Source organism: Callithrix jacchus, chromosome 2 (genome assembly GCF_049354715.1).
Source record: "Callithrix jacchus isolate 240 chromosome 2, calJac240_pri, whole genome shotgun sequence".
Lineage (NCBI taxonomy): Eukaryota > Metazoa > Chordata > Mammalia > Primates > Cebidae > Callithrix > Callithrix jacchus.
The window spans coordinates 114,194,961-114,211,929 of NC_133503.1; the positions used below are offsets into that span (position 1 = coordinate 114,194,961).

Sequence of the window (16,969 nt, forward strand, 5' to 3'; positions counted from 1 at the left end):
TGAGAAAACCAACAAGGGGCCAACAAGTGGTTGACAGATGTTACCACCTTTAGCCTTAAGAAGCAAAGGGAAGGAAAAGTCGCCAGCAAACAGAGGGAAAACCGTGGTCACAGGAGAAAGCCGCTGGATAGGCCTTGAGTACAACAGCAGATCTACTTCTAGACAAAGGGGATCCAGGTGCACAGGCACCTCATTCTCCTCTTGATACCCACCCTCTTGCAGGGGTCTTCAGTTGGCTGAACCCAATGGGAAGAGAGAGCCCATTGCTGCGGTCCATGTTCTAATGGAGAAGAGTAGAAAGTGGATCTGCAGGGAACAACAGAGAAGATGAAAATGGTCTCTTCTCTTTATGCTGTCCCTGCCACAGGCATTCACATTATGTTGTGAGCTTCAAGTTTAGTTCGGTTTTCAAAAACTATGATCGCAAAAAAAATCAATTGTCAATTACAATAAAATCCCATTAAACTCTACATGAGTACACCTTGCATCTGGTTATGTATTCCTTTTTAGAAACAAAATAAATATACATCCTGACATGTAATACATCTGTCATGAACACAGGGCACTTTTAGAATTTTAAGTGTCATTCCTGATTCCTTTGATACTAACATCTTCAAAGTGTTCTGTTAATTTTTTTAAAAAATAAAGGCAGAAGCACAAATTATGTAATCAACTGGTAAAACAGTTCACTCTTTAAGTCATAATGAATTAAACTGCTATAGTTTGTGAAAGAATCATCTGATCACTTCATTTTGTAGAGGAAGAATTAGAAGCAAGCTGCTCCAGGTAACAACAGCTAGTTTGTGGCAGTGTAGAACTGAAACCCAATTCCAAGCCTACTCATTTTTTTCATTACTCCATTCTTTGATGGTCTAGCCCCAAAGGTTTTATTTTTATTTTTTACCAATAATCTTCATTTACTAAGCACCTACTGTGTGTCATTTACTTACTCTACAACATATTACAGGCAGTGTAACCTGGTGGTTAACAGATTTGGGGGCTAGATTGGTAGGACTGAAATTCTGGCTCTCCTATTTCAAGCTCTGTGACCTTGAGCAAGTCATTGTCCCTCCCTGGCCTCAATCTCTCCATTTATAAAGTGAGGAGAATTACAGCACCCACCTCAAATGGTGATTGTAAGGTTTAGATGAGTTCATACATGTAAAGCCTATGAAATGGTGGCTGTATATAGACTCTCCTGAATTCACATGAGCTGTTATCATCTCCATTTTACAGTTGAAGAAACTGAGGCACAGAGGGGTAAGTGGCTTGCCCAAGATTCCACAGCTAGTAAGTAACAGAGCTGGAATTTTTTTTCTAAATACAGTTTTTTGAGACTGAGTCTCACTCTGTTGCCCAGGTCGGAGTGCAGTGGTGCAATCGTGGCTCACTGCAACCTCTGCCTCTCAGGTTCAAGCAATTTCCCTGCCTCAGCCTCCCAAGTAGCTGGGATTATAGGTGTGTGTCGCCATGCCCAGCTAATTTTTGTATTTTTAGTACAAAGAGGGTTTCTCCATGTTGGCCAGGCTGGTCTTGAACTCCTGGCCTCAAGTGACCCACCCACCTTGGCCTCCCTAAGTGCTGGGATTATAGGTGTGAGCCAACACACTTGGCCCTAGATGCATTTTTAAACAATTTCTTTTTTACAAATACAGCTTTCACTGATCATGTCAATTATATATCATTTTACTTTTTGCTCCATAGTAAACAACTGTGAAAATCGAAGGCTGTGCACTCCATTGCATTATGAGCCTGAGGCCAGAAATAAGCAGGTAGCTGCCTGTAATCTGTCCAGATTGCTTTTGCCTTCCTGGCTCTTGAATTCATAATTCTGATGATGGGTGACAGCCTGTTGGAAAGCACAAAGAGCTACCACATCTATATTGTCCTGATGAAAAATGATTCCCCCTTGGGAGTGAAATCCATGGCAATGATTTCATCCTTGAGATTATTTAGAAGAAAAGGAAGCATGTTTCTTGAAAATGTTTCTTAGCAAACACATGAAAGGATGGCCTCTGGGCTATTTTTAATCAGGGCTTGGAAACAAGAGTGCTTTCCCTATTCATTAGTTTTCTGTTGTGGCTAGATCTTTTTAAGCTACATGCTTTCCTCTCCAAAGTCCTTCCTGTGGCACTGGAGCCACAGTCATTTGTGAGACAGCCATGAGCAGGTGCATTGTGAGAAGGCTGCTTTAGGGTCTTTCTGAATGCTATTGTGCCATTTAATTGGGGTGGGATGGAGATCAAACATTTTGTAATTGACAACAACCACAGCCACTTCCTTTCATCTAAGGATGCTGCTTCACTTCAAACTCAATGCCCAGTGGTACTACTAGAAACAGAGCCTTGAGTGAGACAAAAAAAAAAAAAAAAAAAAAAATCACAGCTGCCTACACTATTACTTAGTATTATCTCTAAAGTGCGACAAGAAAGCTTATGAGGGTAGTGGCATGATCCTTCTTTCTGTGGTATCAGTAGCTGGGTTACAGAAATTGGGGACATCTAGCAGTTACCTGGTTTTTGACTCTTAAAGTCCTTTAAAAATACAAATAGTAAGAGGATTGGGCCTTTGTCCATGTACATACTGACATTGACCTTGTGTGTGTTTGTTTATTTTGTTTCTCAGGCATAAGAATGCTGGATGGCATTGTGACGGATGCTATTGAGGCCAGTTCAATTGGATTCAATCCTGGACACGTGGATATTTATAGTGCAAGCTGGGGCCCTAATGATGATGGGAAAACTGTGGAGGGGCCTGGCCGGCTAGCTCAGAAGGCTTTTGAATATGGTGTCAAACAGGTAAGATGCTTAACGTAGATCCACAAGAAGTGAAACTTTACCATTTGGATATGAAGAGAAAGAAAGAACACTTAGGTTATGTAGAAAAACATTGTTGTAGATTTCTTAGCAAAGCCTTTACAATTTTTTTTTTTTTGAGATTGAGTCTCACTCTGTCATCAGGCTGGAGTTCAGTCAGTGCACAGTCTCAGCTTGCTGCAATCTCCACCTCCTGGGTTCAAGAAATTCCCCTGCCTCAGCCTCCCAACTAGCTGGGACTATAGGCATGCACCACCATTCCTGGCTAATTATTTTGTATTTTAATAGAGATGGGGTTTTACCATGTTGGTCGGGATGATGTTAATCTCCTGACCTCATGATCAACCTGCCTTGGCCTCCCAAGGTGCTGGGATTACAGCTGTGATTCACTGTGCCCGGCCTACAATTTTAAATGCACTTAGATAGCCAAATCACTCCTCAGAGGGATGAAAGTTAAGGGTTAAGAAAGTCTTCCCTATATGTGGCCAGGCGCGGTGGCTCATACCTATAATCCCAGCACTTTGAGAGGCCAAAGTGCAGATCACTTTGAGAGGCAGGCAGATCACTTGAAGCCAGGAGTTTGAGACCAGCCTGGCCAACATGGAGAAATCCCACCTCTACTAAAAACACAGAAATTAGCCAGCTGTAACTAGGTTGTGTTCTTTTGCAACCTAGTTTAAACAGTAAAACTGTGGTCTCAACTTAGACTCCTTAGGCGCCTATAATCTCCTCTACTCAGGAGGCTGAGGCATGAGAATTGCTTGAACCCAGAAGGCGGAGGTTGCAGTGAGCTGAGATTACACCATTTGCACTCCAGCCTGGGTGACAGAATGAGATCCTGTCTCAAAAATAAAAATAAAAACAAATAAATAAAATGAGTTTTCCCTATTTGGGTCTGAGGTTGAATAGAAATTTATTACTTTTAGCATACTTATTTTAAAAGTATTTCTGGACATTTCTTTCTCCTTCCTCATTTTCCTGCTGCTTTCAGAATTTTACACTAGTAAAATACTACCCAGACTTCTTCCAAGTGCTCTGGAAATGCTCTTCAGGTTCAGAAACGTGCTGCCTTCTGCTCTGCACGTGCCTGTTGAATACCCGTGCCTTGGCTGGGTTGCTCTGTCACTCGGATTTACTGTATTCCTGCACAGATTCTAAAGCCTTGTGCGCCACAGGATGAAACAAAAGTAGAAACTCTGGCGAGCACAAATTGAAAAATCATAGAAAGGGCGGCCTTGACAAGTTCCATTCAATTGAAGAGTCCCTTTTAATGCAGCTGCAAGGCAGATCTGAATAAACCCTAATTTTGTCATTCTATCAGTCAGCCAGAAGATTCAAGCAGAAAGAGAGGAAGTTCAAAGGTTCAAGTGCAGTGACATAAACCAAGAGAAGGGTGGGAAAATATGAGTAAGTGCAAAAGCCTAGATTCTGAATCTGCATGAGAAAGAGAAGCGTGCACTCATTCCTACCCCAGGAGGGCTGAGACTGGCAGGGCCACAGTCCAGTGGCTTATAACACACAGCCTTGTGAGATTTCCACCATTGAAGCCAAAAGACCTGGACTTGAAGATAAATCCCAAATAGCTATCTCTGAGAATCTCACACATGTGTTTGTTGGAGATTTTATTGGAATATAACAGTGACCCCAATAGATGATAACAGATGATATGCATTCTGGCTTTTCCTTTAGGGGAGACAGGGGAAGGGGTCCATCTTCGTCTGGGCTTCGGGAAACGGGGGGCGTCAGGGAGATAATTGTGACTGTGATGGCTACACAGACAGCATCTACACCATCTCCATCAGCAGTGCCTCCCAGCAAGGCCTGTCCCCCTGGTATGCTGAGAAGTGCTCCTCCACGCTGGCCACCTCTTACAGCAGCGGGGATTACACCGACCAGCGAATCGTATGTTGCTTTTGTCTATTTCTCTCTGCTTAGGTAGAAGAGCGTGGCATGCATGCAAAATGATCCCCCTAACTGACCTTTGGTAGGATTGATTCGCTTGATGTCTCAGCTGGGGAGACTCAGGCTTACTTACTTGAAAGGCTGGCACCCATCAGAAAATTTTCTCTCCAGGGATAATGACACTTCTGCCAAGATGATCTTCCCCTCTGTCATTTTTAAACCCAGCCTTGAGAAGCCACCAAACCTGTCATTACACACAGCCGAGACTCCAAATGTCTTCTGCTTGTCTGATGCCTCCCTGGAAACATCCTTAAAGGAGATTTCAGGGTTGTTGGGCTTTATCACCCTTGTACTTGCTGATCCTTTAATAGCAGGGATATAGTCTGACTTGCCCTGTAGCAGATGATAAAAATACAGAGTCTACACCAGCTATGCCCTCAAAATGGACGACCTGCAGGAAAATAGTCTCAGTGTCCCTGAGGTGAACTGCTCAGCATCTGGGTAAGCAGCTCTGGACGTTGTATGCTCAGAGAGCTCCTGCAGCCCTCACTTGCCTGTGCCTTTGCTTCCATGAGTAAGAAGGCCAAGGGCAATTACTGGATTTCCCTTCAAGGGCATGATGCTGGAGGGGCATTTAGGAGCTTTGAGAACAAAAGGAGGCACTTTTAATTTAAAAATGTAAAGCCCTCAGTTTGACTCCTGAGGCAGAAAGAACCAAATAGCTAAAGTATATAGACCCTATCTCAAGGAAATAGCAGCTCATGATCTAATTAGAGGTTGGATAAACCCTATAATAATGACCTTGGAATGTGTGCAAGATCCTATTCATGGCACCTCAACAAAATTGTCAGCACGAATGTCATCTTCTGCATTCGTCTAGGATTACTCTTCAGCAACCTAGTTTAGTCAGTGAAGCAGTGGTCTCAATTTCGAAGTGTGGGCCTGCTTCTCATGAGCATCTCTTCAGCTACTCAAGTAATAGACAGTGACATTCTACCCAGGGGTTTTTACGGCAGGCATATTTTACAGCTTTTGAAAGGGGCATATCAGACATTTGCCCCACTTGTCTTCAGAGCCCCTGGCTGTTGTCATTTCCTGGGTATCCAGAGCTGCCTTTAGAAAATGGCCTGTTAGGCATTTTAGAATCACCATTTCATAGACTGTTCCTTATCTGGGCTACCCTGCACTGAAGCAGAAGAAAGGTTTTCTATCTTTGTAAAACTCCCTCCTTAAGAAAGCCAGCCTTAGGAGAGACAGCTGGTGGATTCTATTTGAGACAGTCTCAGTAACATAACCTTTTTCTTACGCAAACCTTTTTCCCAGCATAGTCATCTCTGGGGGTTTGCTTGCGTCAACAGGTAAAAAGGGCAACCTTGCTTCCGCAGCCCTCTGAGGAATGGAGCCATTATAACTTGAGAAATTCAGCAACTCCAAGCAGGAAGCCAGTGGAGGTGATAATAGAACAAATTATTTTTTTACACCTCCTTCCCACACATCGAAATCTCGAGTTAGAACTTCAGTGCTGGAGCCTGGGTGGGTGTCTTGTTAGTAATCCCTTGGCCCAACCAGCAGTGCTGTGGTCCTTAAGGCAGACAGGAAGTCTTCTTAGTTTCTTCCCTTCTTCTCAGCAATCTCTTCATTACCCTAAAGTTAGCCAGGGTAATTCCTTACTTGCAAGAAAAATCATGTAAAAATACTTTCACAGAGAACATTTTGGTTAAGTCTCAGCATGTGAGTCAGGGATTATAAATCACATTTTACAGATGGGGAGCCAAACGACTTGCCTGAGGACAAATCTGTTAGAGAATCTGAACCCAGAACTAAGTCCAGCACACTTTAAAGACCCAGCATTTTCCTCAAAGTGCAAATGTGGACACCAACTCATGGTATCAAATCTAGTCAACAGTGAGTGCAAACTACATATTAAGCATTTTTTGTGCAAGTAGTTCAAATGGCTAAGACCAGGATGGCTTCATATCCTTGAGCTGAAGAGGCAGCCAAATGTCAATCTGAAGGCAAAAGGGAATTTTGTATGAGACAGAATTTCTAAATATGCCAGACCAAACACAATGGACCTGATGATTAATGGGCCAGCATGATTCACAGTGATTTTGAAACTTTGTTTTTTATAGACAGCATTTCGTTTGGGAATCTCAGAAAAGAAAATATTCATAGTGGGAGTACTTTATCCCCAGAAAAGGCATCTTGCTGCCAGAATTACGGAAAAGTTGCATATAGAGGAGAGTGAACTAAAATAGCAGATGGCGAACATCCGCCCGTGGTTTAGAGGAGAAAGTAGGCAATCGAATCAGCTGAGTTTCATGGTCATAGCAGATGCAGCCTTTGGTACCATTAACCCCTGAGACAGGCTCACACTCCTCACGTGTTCTCCCCGTCTTTCTCTCCTTCCTGACGCCATCCAGACTAGCGCTGACCTGCACAATGACTGCACGGAGACGCACACAGGCACCTCGGCCTCCGCACCTCTGGCTGCTGGCATCTTCGCTCTGGCCCTGGAAGCAAAGTAAGGCCCAGAAAGCTTCTAGTCACCTTTACAAAGCCTGATTCTCCTTTTTAATAACATTTTTTTTTTCTGAATACACAGTTACAGAAGAAATTTTGGAATACTGCAAAAAAAGTGCTTTCCTGCCACTTTGAGGTCACTAACCATAGCTGACATCTCAGTGTAGATTTAACACACACACATCTTACAAAATTGGGATCCTAATATAGACATTATTTTGTATTCTGTTTTTAAAATCCATTCTACACTATATTAAATGTACTTTCTCCTAAGTCAATATTCTTTGACCTTTAAAACTCATGCCATCCCTCAAATCTTCTTCCCACTCAGCTACAATGCCTTTTGTTTATTTCCATCCAGGAGGATTTTGTTTCAATAGCTTCCAGTGGGCAGTATTAGGAACAGGCTTTAAAAAACTCCTTTCTTTGAATATATAAGCCTAGTCCTGGAGCTGACACAACCACATCAGGGGACATGAGATTTAAAGACAGAATCTTTATCTTTTCATAGTGTTCCATTGTATAAATGCACATTTTGGTAAACTCATCTAATCATGATTAAAAACCATTGTTGGTAAATATTAGTTGTCATCTCTGATAATTTCCTCAGGATAAATTAATTATCATCTCTGATAAATTCCTCAGAATTGGAATTTCTGGGTCAAAAGGCAAATATGTTTTAATGATTTTGATACACATTGACAAGATGCTGCCTTGAATGACTATCCCACTTTGTTCCCCTCAGGAGTATGTGTGTGAAACTGCCAGTTTCCAAAATCTTGCCAAAACTACTTTTATCATCTTTTAAGATCTTTGCTATTTTGATAGGTGAAAACAGTATCTCTTCTGGTGTTTAATTATTAATGAAGCTCAATATTTCATACCCTTCAGCTCTTTGTCTTCTGTAATTGCTTCTTTATGGCCTTAGTTTTGTCTTATGGCCTCAGTTCACAAAAGCTAGATGTTTTATAAGTTTGACATTTACCTTTTAATTTGTTTCTATGTCATTTTTAATGAAATGAAGTTAATATGTCTGTAGTTATGTTTGTCAGTCTGCTTCTTTAAGGCTTCTTCTTTTGCTTTTATGCTCAGAAAAATCTTCACAACCCCAAATTAGATAAACCTTTATTTATATGTCTTTTATTATGGTTTCTTTACCATGTTTAAATTCTAAATCCCTCTGGAATTTATTTTCATGCATAATGTTAAAAAAAGATTTAACATTTTTTTTCTCGTAATTACCCAATAGTCCAATACTTAACACAGAGGAAAAAATGGAACTGTCTCACACTGCACATCACAGCTTTTTATGTGCCCTCATTCCTGCTTTCTGATATGTGGTGACAGCGAATCTTGAAATGTCAAGTCAGGTGCTATGGTTGCATATTAGAGGAAGTGATTAAACTTGTAAGTTACTATTATCCTTCCTAATAAGGAGATTATCCTAGAAGAAATTACTTATTCTCCAGAGAGAACAAAGCAGTGTCCTCCTGTCACGTTCAGTAGACTCGGTTCATAATAACAGAAGGGAAGAATATTTTGGCCTTTTGCCATAACTGGAAAAGCCCTGAGGTTGCTGAGCCTTTGTCCAGGAGAGTCCCGTTTATCTCTAGGATCCCTGGGGCTTCCTATGGAGATGGGGTATACTCCTGGGTATCTTGATTACGAGATGGCCACCGTGGCTAAGCAAGACAGGTCTAGCAAGGCTTTTACCGAGAGTCCATCTACTTGGAGGGTCTGGAGATGTTGGTAAGGGAAGAAACAAATCCAGTTGCTCAATTAGATACAGACATTGGGCCCTCCAGGAAAGCTATGTTCAGAATCTGAGTTCACGTACAATAGGAAGTAGATGGACAAAAGACAAAAATCTATGAACACAAGCTGAGACTGGCATCAGCAGATGCAAATAAACTTCAAGAAAAATTGTCCAAGCAGTGAAAATTGCAAGGAATACCTGACTTCAAGTTCTAGCTCTATCACAATCTATGTGGCCTTAGGCAAGTTAATTTTCATGTGGGGCTCAGTCTTTTCATCTATAAAATAAAGGGGTCAAACCAGAGCTTTTTTTCAAACTTCTTCCCTTCCTAAGATTCTCAGAGTTGAGATTGAAAATGTCAGCATATATATAGATAATCCAATGTGAATTGTTGGTTTCAATGATGAAGGGTCTCAACTGGAAGAAAATAAGGTCCTATGCATTATAGGATCCTGTGCAACAGATTTATTATATTTAAGATTTCAAAATACAGACTACTACCTCAGGGAGCTGCTAAAAGAAAGGCATCTTAAAATTTTATGTCTAGAACATTTCTTCTCTATCCAACACCTGTCAGATGCATGTAAACAGAACTGGCCATGCCTAGCCCATCCTTGTATAGTGACCAATATAGTATAAATATCCATCTGCTGAACAGATATAATGTCACTTTTGTGTAAGAACTGAAATTGTAAAAGTGCAACCCTTGGTTTCTAAAACCTCAAGCCTTCTTTTTCTGTATAGTAGAAAATGATCCTATAAAGAAAACAATCCTTCCCTTTCCTTTTTCTTTTGGAGACAGAGTCTCACTCTATCACCCAGGCTGGAGTGCAGTGGCGTGATCTTGGCTCACTGCAACCTTCACCTCCCAGGTTCAAGCAATTCTCATGCCTCCGCTTCCCGAGTAGCTGGGATTACAGGCATGTGCCACCACGACTGGCTAATTTTATCCTTCCTTTTTCTGTATAGGAGAAAATGATATAGGAATGATCTAGCCTCATTCATCTCAGTCTCCGATGGACCGTCTTTAAAGTAGAGGTTTCATTTCTATGAAACACTCAAATAGGTTTCAACGGGTCCATGAATCTCTGCAACTAAATTCAGAATTGCTTATAAGTGTGTGTATTGCATATTTCTGGGGAATGGCTTATAGGTTTCACCAGATTCTCAATGTTCATGATTTAAGAGATATTAAGAGTCTGTGATCTCCCAGGTGCATATCATAAGAACTTCATTCCCCTCATTTTGATTCAATTCATCAGAAAGATAGATATGACTGATCTATCTTAACATTTATATCCTTACTGCCAAGATGCATGGAGATTATTAAGATGTCTATTCTCAATTGGACATTATTCTGGACTCTATTCACTTGTCTATACCAAAGCTGAATGCCAGAATTTCTAGAAATGTGACGAAGCTTCATCCCAAGGCACTCAAGAATGAGAAAATCATTTAATCATGTGCCGTCCCACAGGAACAACTATGGAGACTGAAGAACCCTCGCCTAAACTTATCAAGAATAATGACATCCAATATTGATTAGGTTCTTACTATAGACCAGACACAGCTGACCTCTTTATATACAATATTAATTATAATCGTTACATTTTTATGACATAGAAATTATTCATTTCACTTATAAATTGAAAAAATTAAGGTTTAGAGAGGTTGAGATATGTAACCAAGATCCCACAAAGAGATTCAAACTCAAGTCTGTCTGAATGCAAAGCCTGTGTTATCAGCAACCACACCTTGCAGCCTCCCCCAGCCCTGTGAGGGAGAGGCAGTGTTGAATGGCAGCCTATCATCCCCTCAAATAAAGGAGGGTTAAGAAGATTGAGGCTGATAAATGAACATGCATTTATGAGTTTCTATTAAGTTTTCTGTCACAAGCAGACTACTCAATATGCTGTGTTAAATGTTATATAGCCAGAGTGTTGGGGAATGGGAGGAGAAAAGGGAAGGAGAAGGAATGGTTTCTGGTTGAAGTATGTGCAGATAAATACTTTCTTATACTAAAGCAATGTTTCTCAAGCACCAGCATACATAATCATCACCTGGGGAGTTTATTTAATATGCAGGTTCCCAGGTCCTTTTGCCAGCAACTAATTCAGACTTTGCACCTGCCTAGAAGTTTCTGATGTGCAGTCTAGGAATTCCTTTTTTTAACAAATCTCCCAGGCACTTTTTAATGCTAGTAATACCTTAACCAAGTTTTGAGAAGCAAATGCTACAAAGAGTAACTGTTACCACTGTGTTTTCCTATGACCTCATCGACTGTGTTTGTGTGGAAACCCATTAGAATAGTTAGTAGGTACATCTTGGAAATAAATGTAAGAGAGAAAGGAATTCCTTGCATAAATGTCTGTGGCACTATTATTATATTATGTAGTGAATATACCTAAGAAATCTGGTAGAAAATAGCCTCAGCCTTCTGAGGAGAGATCAAAAGAATCAGAATACTTTTTAATAGGTGAGGAAAATACTGAAGTGAACCATTGAATCCTTTCACACCAGAAATATTAAACAAACAGATGAGCCAAACTTCTGGTTTTGCTAAAGCCTGGAGAAAGAGAAATGGACTTTCAGGGCTGCCTGAAACCTTTGGAAAAAATCACAACAAAAAAATTCTTGACTTCGTGAGTTGTGAAACGTTAGAAAGTCCAAGTTAGAAAATCTTTCAGATCTGGGCTAATTTAGGTATGATTAGAGGCTGAACCAGATAGTTCTGAAGACTTTTGACGCTGGAATTTTGTCTCCAAATTATATTACCTACATCTCTTCTAATTAGAAGCAGTGCTTAATTCAGTGTTTAATTGCATACCCTTATTTTCTGTAAACATATCTTTGATTAGCAACCCAATGCAGTTTTTTAAAAATTTAATTACTGTGGATGTTGTCGAGCACAAATTAAACAAAGGAAGGCTGTCAGGAATGAGTTGCACTGTTGTCAGCAGCTCCTTTTTATTTATAAAACACAAGCACACAAATGAAGAACAGCTCTGTTAGAAAAATAGGCTTTTCTAATTGCATGACAATGAAGCTCCTTGAATATTTTGCAAAGACTAGATAAAGGAAACTTTTAAAACAATAAAACCTGCAAACATATAAAATAACGGCTCTACTGCAGCAATATAGGACATGTGTGCTATATGTGAAAATCATGATTATCAGTATCTTGCCTTAAGCCTCCTCAGTACGCTTCCTCCTTCCTGCCTCCATACACGCACCTGCACACTGATGATCCAAATGGAAAACTGGTGTGTTGCCCATTGACTGCCTTGATATGAGGCTTTTACCTAAAACTCCTTTGAAAAGACTGGAAGGAAGCAAGCACTTCAATAAAATGCTCTATTCTATTTACACCTGTACCAGGCGATTATAAGGCAAGCATTCTGGGACTCAGTGAGGATTCCTAAACTGGTGACCTTCCAAGGCCTCTGTCAATCCCTCTCCAGGGTGAAGTGGTATGTTTGTCATGAGCTCAGCTCAGGTGAGCTGAGCTGTCATGTGTGGAGTAACCCATTAATGCAACAAGCCAAAAATGAAAGCACTGAACGTTTAATCACTTACTGCTGTGATATAAGCAAGAGTCTGAACCGGAGAAAACACTGACTCGCCCGGCTCCTTTTCCCCATGGCTTGGCACACTGGTTGAGTGGCTCAGCACAGACATGAGGGTCATCGCACTGTTGAGGGAGATCCGAACAAAAGGCTTCGGCAATTTTATGGACTCTCGGGTATGAGGCAGAGAGAAACCAAGAGAGTGCAGGAGTGGAGAAGCATCAGGCAGAGTCTGAATGAGGAAAGTGCCTGGATGTTTCCCCTCCTGTCTCCACCAGGAGGCCTAGGCAGAGGCGCCTGACGAGGGACCTAGAAAGGAAAGCTCTCACCAGCTAGGAATGTCAATATGGATCGAACATGACGGGGCCGGGGCCTGCGGCTTTCATGGGAACTTCTCTCAGAGGCTGCGAGGCACCAGCTGTGCACTGTGTCTGCGTGGGAAGGCAGCTTCCCCGTGTGGTGTGCCGGGTACAACCTTTCAAGTAGCCTATGGTCAGGCCCGAAAAAATCACACACCATTTTTAACCGGGAGCTGAACTCTTCAATGTTTAGGAGTGTCCACGGCCTTTCTTGTCACCAGGGGATTTCTGAACCAGTACATGATGGGCTCTGGGGAGAAGGCAGCAAAGTGAGCCAGACTTGTCTGATGATTGTTCTCCAACCGAGTGCTGAGACGGGAACTTTGAAGAGTAAAAACTGGGGCATCTACTTATTACATAATGCTTGATTGGCTTCAGAGAACAATACAGGTCTCAAAGTCAAGGAGAAGTTTGAGAATCTGACTGATGACTAGGAGCAATATGTTTTAAAGTTCTATTTGGGGCTAGTTAGCACTTAGGCATGTTCAGTCTCGGAACCAACCATATCTGCTGAGCTTACACTCTGTGCTCAGCATTCTTCTGGGTGCTACACATCAGAGAACAAGTTAGATAAAGATGTCACCACCTCTCACAGTTAAATTAGAACCAGAGAGACAGACATTAATAATACATAATGAAAATGAGTGTTCCAGCATGTTAGAAGCCTGTATGTGTTATGGAAGGAGAACATGCACATATAGCAGAATAAGAGAGCTCGGGATGATGTGGGGGAGTGGAAATTTTAAATAGGTTGATTGAGGAAGGCCTCATCATATTATAATAGATCCAACAATCCCTTATATCTCTGATTTATCTTTATAGTGTTGCTAAATTAATCTTACTGAGACTTATGATTTTACTATTTACTTGCTCAAAAATCCTCAGATTTCCACTGCCTAAAGAATAATGTATAAGCTCCCTTTCTGGCACACAAGGTTCTCATCGCTCTAGCTCGGTACTCCTCACTGGCTCTCCCTGCTCCAGCAAACCAGGCTGTCACCTGGGCCACATCTGCACTGTCCCACCTTGGTGCTTTTGCTCCAGTGGCCTCATGCCTTCTTCTCTATCTCCACTTCTTAATATTCTACCCCCTGTCAAAGTCCAGCTCCAATATTTCTCCCCCACAAAGCTTTCCGAGATCTTTCTATTCCATGGAAATTCTTTCTCCTCTGAACTTCCACAATGCATTAAACTATGAATATAGCATTCAGCAGATAGAATTATGAAAAGCCTTAATTCTTTTTACTGGATTGTAAACTTCTTGAAGACAAGAACCACATCCTTGAATATCCTCACAGTATTAGTATAGTGCCTTGCAACGGTGAGCTCAAACAGCTAAGAGTTTCTTGACACTTCTGATAGATAAAGAAAAAGGCAATACATGTTTACAGTAGGTAACCAGTCTGTGTCTTTAACATCTCACTCTTCCTAAGAAGGAATTCAGGGCCTCTTCTGTGGGTTCATAATGCTGAAAGTGCTGAGGCTTTTGATGGACACCATGAGACTAGAGGGCATAAAGAAAGTGTTACCATTTAAAATGTTTGCTCAGTTAAATGTAAGTAATTAGAAATTAAGCACAAAGTATTATACTTCTATAATGCTGAGGACTGAATTTTACTCATAGTAAAAGCTTATTTACCATGGGGTGAAGTCATAACTTACATGTTACAGGGAGAAGTTTTCAGCACTGTATTCTGAATTCCAAATGAAGGATATATGAACAGTAATAGACACTAGAATAATATAAGTAGAATAGCAAAAGGCACTTCATAATCCCTGAATGGAGATGCTTATTGTTAGCACTCGCTTTTGCAAGAAGACTTCATTTTTCCTCTGAAAGACACTTTGGGTCACTTCCCCTCCAGCCCAAATCTCACCTGGCGAGATATGCAGCACTTGGTTGTCTGGACCTCTGAGTACGACCCACTGGCCAATAACCCTGGATGGAAAAAGAATGGAGCAGGCTTGATGGTGAACAGTCGATTTGGATTCGGCTTGCTAAATGCCAAAGCTTTAGTGGATTTAGCTGATCCCAGGACCTGGAGGAGTGTGCCTGAGAAGAAAGAGTGTGTTGTAAAGGACAATGACTTTCAGCCTAGGTAAGTATCTCCTGGAATTTTAAACACATGTGTGCCCATGACGCAATTTTATTACTGTGTTTGCCACTCTGCCTGATTTTTTTTGCAACTACCCTTCTGAAGTAGATGGAGGTGGAGTTTTCCAGTGTTCTCTGTGGGTCTCCATGGCAATTCACTGAGTGATCAGAGTTCTAGAAATCATGTTAACACATTTGCATGTTCCTCTTGTAGTCCACCTACCACACAGCACCCAGTCCAAGGGGCACCATTGTTTTATTGTCAGTTAAACTGTGATCAACCAATCATCAGTTTTAAGATTCATTCCAAATTCAGTGTTTAACTATTTTATAAAATCCATCTTAGGGTTGATGAAATGCAGTACTTGAAAACCACTTTTACTCAAAATCTACTTCCAAAATAGCCTTGCTTCATGTCACAGTGCTGTGTGATTCATGGCTTTTCTTCCATGAAGGATTCTTTATCATACACTTTTACACAGACTCTCTCTGGCAAATCACATCTTGCCACAGAAGCAATTTCTGCTATGAGAGTTTTGTAATTTCTAGCAAGGCAACCAAAATAATACTGAAGACGCACTCACACAAAATATCCGAGGAAGAGAAGCTTGAGGCATGCCTTCAGAAGGCCTTCTAGATAAAATCATTTTTTTCTTAAGAGGGTCTTTTTGTTGGGTCCACAATAAATCTACCTGAATTTGACTCCACAGCAAATAGCATTGTGTTTAAGTATTAGTGCCCCTTACCATCTTCTTATGCATTAAAATTTATGTATACCTAATCCTGAAATCTACACATCACAAGGAGTGACAAAAAGCTTAGTTGAGTATCTAGTCAAGACTGATGTGTACAGATGCACATAAAATGCAAGGAAGCTGGGATATACTTTATTCAATGCTGATTCTTTAATGTATTTAGAGCTCTGAAAGCTAATGGAGAAGTTATCATTGAAATTCCAACACGAGCTTGTGACGGACAAGAAAATGCTATCAATTCCCTGGAGCATGTGCAATTTGAAGCAACAATTGAATATTCCCGAAGAGGAGACCTTCATGTCACACTGACTTCTGCTGCTGGTAAATTAAAAACAAAATCTTCCAAACCATTTAAATTTTTAAGTGTAAGTTGAGTTACTCAAATAACTGATTGCTTTTGTTTATTCATAGAACAAAATCTCCTAGTAGATGTTTTTATGTCTTTGAAAAACATGTTTATTTTTCCTTTTTCTTGATGTTAGAGCTCCCTCTGCCCTGCCCATTCCTACTGATCCTTTGATAAGCAGAGAATGAGGCCCATTGAAATAATGCCAATTAATACACTTTTCTGGGGCCAGGCGCGGTGGCTCACGCTTATAATCCCAGCACTTTGGGAGGCCGAGGCGGGTGGATCACGAGGTCAAGAGATCGAGACCATCCTGGTCAACATGGTGAAACCCCGTCTCTACTAAAAATACAAAAAAATTAGCTGGGCACGGTGGCGCGTGTCTGTAATCCCAGCTACTCAGGAGGCTGAGGCAGGAGAATTGCCTGAACCCCAAGAGGCGGAGGTTGTGGTGAGCCGAGATCCCGCTATTGCACTCCAGCCTGGGTAACAAGAGTGAAACTCTGTCTCAAAAAAAAAAAAAATACACTTTTCTGAAGTCATGCATTTTCATACTGTGTTTACTTGTCCAGTTTACTGATATCACTTTTCTCTTAGATAACAAATTAGTGAAAGTTACCCTGATAACCAAACTCACAGATATAACTGAAACATACAAGGAGTGCACAGATCCATTAGAGAAGATTGAGAAGATTAACAAATTTACCATAACAATAAGGCCATTTTATATGATATATAAACATTTGCCTTTTCCTGAAAGGCGCTAATTCGGATAAGATAGTGGATGGGAGAGGGCTCGTGAACCAGAAGCCGTAATCCAACCAGGAGGAGCAGTCCCAATACTCCTTTAT

At 41.0% G+C, this 16,969-nt stretch overlaps 2 protein-coding genes across 9 annotated transcripts in view; one reads left to right on the plus strand and one right to left on the minus strand.

Moving 5' to 3' along the window:
- PCSK1 (proprotein convertase subtilisin/kexin type 1) overlaps positions 1-16,969 on the plus strand; it is a 43,114-nt gene that overhangs the window by 17,579 nt on the left and 8,566 nt on the right. For all 3 annotated transcript variants that reach the window (XM_002744754.7, XM_017969776.4, XM_008991781.5), the window contains exons 7-11: positions 2,626-2,798; positions 4,506-4,718; positions 7,142-7,242; positions 14,788-15,021; positions 15,936-16,093. In XM_002744754.7, the coding sequence (XP_002744800.3) occupies positions 2,626-2,798; positions 4,506-4,718; positions 7,142-7,242; positions 14,788-15,021; positions 15,936-16,093 (879 nt within the window). The remainder of the gene's footprint in view (positions 1-2,625; positions 2,799-4,505; positions 4,719-7,141; positions 7,243-14,787; positions 15,022-15,935; positions 16,094-16,969) is intronic.
- The window catches only part of LOC108590610 (uncharacterized), a 144,369-nt gene continuing 139,335 nt past the window's right edge, over positions 11,936-16,969 (minus strand). For all 6 annotated transcript variants that reach the window (XR_013532211.1, XR_013532214.1, XR_013532213.1 and 3 more), the window contains 2 exons: positions 14,800-14,975; positions 11,936-14,426 (listed from right to left, as the gene is read on the minus strand). The gene's annotated coding sequence lies outside the window, so the exon portion shown is untranslated. The remainder of the gene's footprint in view (positions 14,427-14,799; positions 14,976-16,969) is intronic.